This window comes from Trachypithecus francoisi, unplaced genomic scaffold, assembly GCF_009764315.1.
Source record: "Trachypithecus francoisi isolate TF-2019V2 unplaced genomic scaffold, Tfra_2.0 Lachesis_group5, whole genome shotgun sequence".
Lineage (NCBI taxonomy): Eukaryota > Metazoa > Chordata > Mammalia > Primates > Cercopithecidae > Trachypithecus > Trachypithecus francoisi.
The window spans coordinates 100,979,866-100,986,085 of record NW_022681470.1 but is presented as its reverse complement, the minus strand read 5'-3'; the positions used below and the strand labels follow the sequence as shown (position 1 = coordinate 100,986,085).

General features: G+C 52.5%; 1 protein-coding gene across 1 annotated transcript; it reads right to left on the bottom strand.

Annotated features, from left to right (window-relative positions):
* Positions 1-1,238: 1,238 nt before the first annotated feature.
* Positions 1,239-4,420, bottom strand: ANKRD34A (ankyrin repeat domain 34A). The gene is made up of 2 exons (XM_033197893.1): positions 4,237-4,420; positions 1,239-3,694 (listed from the first exon to the last, which is right to left on the bottom strand). The coding sequence occupies exon 2, from the start codon at positions 3,566-3,568 to the stop codon at positions 2,078-2,080; it is 1,491 nt and encodes a 496-aa protein (XP_033053784.1). The 5' UTR covers positions 3,569-3,694; positions 4,237-4,420; the 3' UTR covers positions 1,239-2,077.
* Between the last annotated feature and the right edge of the window lie 1,800 nt (positions 4,421-6,220).

The window sequence follows — 6,220 nt, the reverse complement described above, 5'->3', positions numbered from 1 at the left end:
GTAGCTTGGGCGCGTCTTTGGGAGTCCTGTGGCAAGCACTAGAAAGCGGGCCAGAATCCTGGGGCGGGGCTTGAAGAAAAAAATGGGCCTAGATGCAAGACTGGGGAGAATTGCAGACAGAGTAGAGATCATTTTGTCCTACCATTTCATTTTGCAGATTGTAGGTGAGGAAACTGTGGCTCAGAGAAGTAATTTGACTTGTCCAACATCACATGCAATTGGTGGTGGAGCTAAGGCAAGAAAGATACTGACATTTAATGAACATAAACTATGCAATGTACTGTAATGCATGTCTTATTTACAATCACAATCACTAGATTTTATTATTTTAGGGATAAGGAAACAGATGCTGAGGGAGGCTAGATAAATTGCCCAAAATTAAATAGCTAAGAGATGGCAAAGTGGAATTCAGAGTTTAAGCATAGGTGTTCTGATTCCCAATATTTTTTATCTATTTACTATGCCACGTTGTTGGGTAAATTTCTGATTTCACTTATTCTAAGTAGGGGAAGGGAATAAGAGATAGTGGGATGGGCAAGTCTTTTTGCCTTCCATTAGAGTGAGAAAGAGTTAGGATACATGCAGAAAATTAGAAAACTGAGCAGTCCAGTTGGGGGAATTAAGAAAATTACCTTTGTTGGTATAACATGTCAGACTGGGTTCCTCTGATTACTTTGCACACACACACACACTTGCACACATGCACACACACACACACACACATTCTACATACCCTTTATCATGTGGTCACTGGGCCATTTTTACTTAGGTGAGATTATATTAACTGCTTCCCGCCATCTCTCCTACAGTGGTTCAGAAATCAAAGATGGGGAAATAGAGGCCAGAAGTAGAAGAAAATAGAAGAAACACACTTGGTGAAATGAAAATTAGACCCTGACTAAAAACTGTGAGTCGTCAAGAAATAGGAAGTTTGAAAAAAAGACAGTTAATCTACTGGGATATATCTGCTGATGATGGAGGGAGGAACTCTTGTAGGAATCTTGATTCAAGGTTGGACATAGAGGAAACTGGTGGAAATGAAATCCTGTCGAATGCCTTAAAACCTTTAGGACACAGGACACTTGCCTTTTCTCTATAGAAAAGTTGGTTTCTTGGAAAGAAGGTGGCTGGAATGGCTAAGTATCCCTTGGATAATTATAGCTATAAGTTAGTATTACCCTCCCTCCCCATTCCTCATTCCCCATACCCACACCTCCAGGCAGAAGTGACAAAACAGAGACTTGTGAACACATTTATTTGATATGTCAAGTGGAGAGAGGAGTGATTTAGGGTCTCTCCCCACTTCTACCCGTGGGGGTGTTCATAAGCTCAGATAGACAGAAGAGCAGTTTAGAGCCCATGACCCACCCCCTGGGAAAATGAGACAATCTGTTGTAATTGTTGGAGGAACAGGGTGGGAATAAAAAGCAGGAAGTTGAGAAGTGAAGTTGAGAGCAGTAAAGACAGCAGCAGAACATAGGCTGGGGGTTGCTGCAGGAACCCCCAAGAAGAGTGAAAAAGATATCCTGAAAAGTGGTTAGGGTTGGAAGCCGGGTGTGAATAAGGAGCCAGGCCTGGAGAAAGAAGCAAGACCTGGAGAATGGGCTGGGATGTTCATGTAGAGAGCAGAGTATGCAAAATCATGATAGGCTGTGTTGCAGGGCATACATGGAAATCGAGGGATTGCTTCTGCAGGAGGGCAAAGACATGGGAGACTGACGGTAAGTAAAGGTTCCCTACTGCTTCTGCTTCTGAACAAATGCAAGAGAGTTTGGGACCCTAGCCCTATCTGTTTATTGATGTGCTGTGCCTGCAGGTACACAGGTAATCCCATATGCATGTGAAATGGCCAGGGCATGAATACATGTGTCTATATACCCAGTAAATAGAGTACTTATTCTTTCTTGCTAATAAGAGTACTGTGCTTATGGACACATGTTTAACCATGTGTGGGTGCACTGTGCACCCATGAGCACATGCAAGAGATCCCTATGTTCGTGATGTGTGTGTGAGCTGGTTCTCCCACCTATCCCATTAAGGTCCTAATCCCCACCCTCCTTGGTTCCTCTCACTTCTCTCAGCGCCCTGGCTCCCCAGGCCCACCTAGACTCTGGAAGCCCCCTAGCAGGCGGATCTGCTCAGTCTGCATGGAGTGGCGTCTCACCAATTTGCGCTTGGTCCTGGGGGAGCCTGGCGCTCCAGCATAAGGAGGGGCAGGCAACGAAGGCGCCCGACCTCCGGGTTGAGGGCGAATGTCAGGGATGGGAGGGTGGGGACTGACGTTGAGAGGGGGCAGGAAACCCGGCCGCGTTTGCGAGATGTGGTCCAGGAGCAACGTCCCCGAGCCCCTCCGCTCCAGCAGCCCCGGACTCCGCCTCCGTCCGCTTAGCGGAGATACTGCCCCTGGCAGACTCTCCTGGGACTGGCGCGGAGAGGGAGCTGAGCCGGCTGGAGGGAGGGTCAACGGGGAGGCGCTGTATCGGCGGCGCTCCAGGGACAGGCGACTGGACTCAGGCGAGTCAGGGCAAAGGTGTCCGGGAGTGTCGAGCTCCACTGGCTCCATGCGGCTCAGTTTCTGCCTCAGCCCTGAAGGGGGACCAGACTCCTGAGCTTCTGGGGCTGTGTTTCGGCGAGAGAGAGGACCCCCGCTAGTCACTTTCTCCGCCCATGGGGGCGGGTCTTCAGGGCCTTCGGTGCTGTGACGTCGGGAAAGACGGGGTCGACCGGTCAGGGTCAGGCCATTGAATTCGGCAGTCAAGCGCTCGATCCCCGGTCTTCCTTCGGTGGGTGGGACTGGTTGAGGAGGGGCCACTAGGCCCCAGGGCTCGGAGTTGAGCCTTTTGAGTGGTTTGGGGGGATGGCGTGGTGGTTTGGGGAGCGGCTCGGAAGGGGATGGGTCATCGGGGGGCTTAGGAAGAGGGAATTCAAATACGTCCCGCTTCTCCTCTTCTTCCTGGGCGCGAGGGGATAACATCCCACGCCCTCCTCCTCCTGCGGTCTGCAGCTGGATTTCCGAAGGCGACGTGCAGATCCCCGGGCTAAGAGGAGCGGGAGCAGGGTCCTCCACCCCTGGGGATGGTGGAGAATTGAGATACTGCCTGGTCTTCTTGGTGCCCGAGGGCGAGGTATCGGTGGTGATGATGATGACCTCCGTGCCCTTGGCCTTGCAGGCGTCCAGCAGTGTGGCAAGGGTCTCGCGGTCCCCGCGGTCCAGGGCGTGGACAAGAGCCGAGGCGCCCGCGTGATCTCGGACTGAGGGGTCTGCGCCGTGGGCAAGGAGCAGCGAGGCCACCGCAGCGCCCCCACCCCCGGCGCAAGCGTGCATGAGCGCCGTGCGCCCTAAGCGGTCTGCGATGTTGGGGTCCGCGCCTTGCTCCAGGAGGTAGCGTACCATGCGTGCCTTGTTCTGGGGGTCGTCGTAGCGGGCCCGACAGGCTGCCATTAGCGCAGTCTCCCCCTGCGCATCACCCTCATTCACGTAGGCGCCTCCCTCCAGAAGCAAACGGGCCAAGCGTAGCTTACCCTGACCCACCGCCCGAAGAAGAGCGTGGCCCTCGGTGTGCAACATAGCTGCGGCTGGGGCGAGGGCACAGATGGAGCTGGGACTGAGACCTGCCGAGGATGGCTAGGGGTATGGAGTGGGGGGTGGGGGGTGGCTGACAGAGGCCTGAGGTCTCAGTGACGAAGCCGATCCCTGCAAGAGAGACATCTTATTGATAGATTCGGCAGGGAAACTGAGGCACCGATGCAGGAACCCAGCGTGGGGTGGGGGAGATCTTCACGGCATACAGTCCTTCCTCTAACTCATGCCTTTGAGCCGGCCCTTCCCCCGCAGCGCATGCCTGAGGAGGTGGGAAGGGTGCACACGCACTGAAGGACTAGGGCGCGTGCAAATGCGTTCGTGCACGCGCAGGGATGTCCGCACCCCCACCCTCACCCCATGGCTTATCAGATCTTTCCTCTATCCCCCTTTTCTTATCCACACTTGGGATCCCCCTTTCTAGGATGCTGAACGCCACCCACCTACATACATGCACCCTACAAGTCACACATGTATTCTCATTCCTAACCTCTTTTAGCTTGCCACAACCCCAAAAATTGAGTGGGGGGAGGGAAGTAGCCTGCATTTGAGCCCTAAAATGGGTGGAGGGAGAATTGGGGGGTTCTTTTGCCCCTGCGATGTTCCCCATCACTCCTTGCTCTTTCCCCTCCCAGGCTGTGCGCCCAGATAGATACCTGAATGTCCGCAGAATCTCCTCCTGGCCAAGATTGGGGCCGTGGCCACGGGGCAGCCGAGGTGGCGGAGCCAGGTTCCTGGGGGCCCGCATGGTGTGGAGGGGGGGCACCCGGATTCCCTTGGTGTCAGTATCTGCGCCCCAGCGCCGGATCCTCGTCCCTCCTCCCGGAGCGCCCCGGGCACAGCGCCGGCTCGGGAGGAGAGAAGCTGGGGGGGGGGGGGGGGGGCGGAGCTCTGCTGTGCTATTTATAGGCTAGTCTCTGCGGGTGGGGGCGTCGGGCACCAAACTGCTCCCCCACTTATGCACACATAAACCCTCAAAAACCTAGAAGCTCCAATCCTGACTTCCTTTTCTTAGCCGACCTCCCCTCAGCCCCAACAAACATAAGTGTTCCTTAGGGGACTCCTCCACGACCCAGACAGGGACCATCATCATCCAGATTCTTCGCTGAGCTTCAGCAGATCCCTATTCTCGGCACTTGGTGTATTTATGCGCTCCTGTGCGCCAGACCTGACCTACCACGCACGGCACATGGCACACCGTGCAAGAAAGGTGTAGACAGGCTTTTTGGATCCACAGCCGGTGTCCATACTGTGCAAAGAGAGGCAAGAGATGTGGCTTTCTTCCTGTAGTTTAATTGTGAAGGAGACACGGTCCAGCCTGGAGTCAAACACAGATACACCCCTGCCCCATCTCTCAAAAACGGAACACCCATCGCAGAGAAACTTGGACCTCAGCTCCCTTATACAGACTTAGATAAATATGAGGAAGGTGGATACGGGGGCACTTTTAGACAGGGCAAGGGACATTCCCAGGTGCCTCCACGCCGTATTATTGTGGGCAGGGAGATAGGAAAGGGGCAGGAAGAAGAGCGAACCTTGTAATACACTCTGTCACATTGCACCTCTTTGATCTCAGTCTTGCTTAGTCGTCTTATTTTTTCCATCTTGCTTGAAGATCTCTCTCTGAAATGCTCCTTATATCTTCTCTCTTCCTATCTGTCTATTGGTCTCTCACACTGTCTCTGCCTCTCCTTGCCACCTGCCCTGTCTCCATGGTTACCATAGCTTCCATCCACATATTTTAGGAATGAGTTTGTGTCCAGCTGGAAGACACCAAGGAAAGTGGGAGAAGAAGAAAAATCCTAAGGATTTAAAAAGTTCACTCAGGGTCCTGAGCTAATTCGGAGGCTGGAGGCCCCCCAGATGCAAGATACTGAAAATAATGTTCCCAGGTATGGGAGAGAGAGAAATATTTGCGGGAAGCTACCCATTTTTACTAGTTATTTCTTGGACACGTGTCAACTATGTGCCATGTGCTTTACATACACTATTTTCAATCCTCACAACTCTGTAAGATAGGAACTATTATCTTCTTGTTACAGATGAGGAAACAGACTTCATAAGTTTAAGCAAGTTCTCCAAAGTTTCACAGCTATATTTCTGTCCTATGGCAAAGACTGGGCGCTTGCCACTACACCTACAGCCTCCCAGTTTACAGGTCATTTTCTCTTACATCTGGGATGTTCTTCTTGACTAACTCCTAGACTTCATCTCCATTCTGAACCCTTTCTCCCTTGTTTCTGTTTTCTGCGAAAATAGCACTCCTCCTTCCACGCTGCTCGCCTTCCCAAGGAGCGCGCAGGAACTGGAAGGTAGTGGAAAATGCAGAAAAGGCTGGGCTTCTGCCCTGTCTCCCCAACTCTGGTACTCTGATCCCAGATCCTTCCTTTCTCAAACCCTCTGCCCACCTTCTCACAGACACGGCAGCAACTCACAGAAAAACATTTTTAGAAAAGAAGTATCCATTGGTGGTGCTGGAGAGAGGCAGTGTATGATTGAAAGGAAGCCTGGAGTAATGGAGAGACCAAGCTGTGAAGCTAGAGTCACAAAGAGACTGATCCCTAAAGAGCAGCTTTCACAGGGGTTCATTTCTCCATAGGCCCTTTCTTCTTTTGGCCTCCCTGTAGGGGCTCCCTCAAC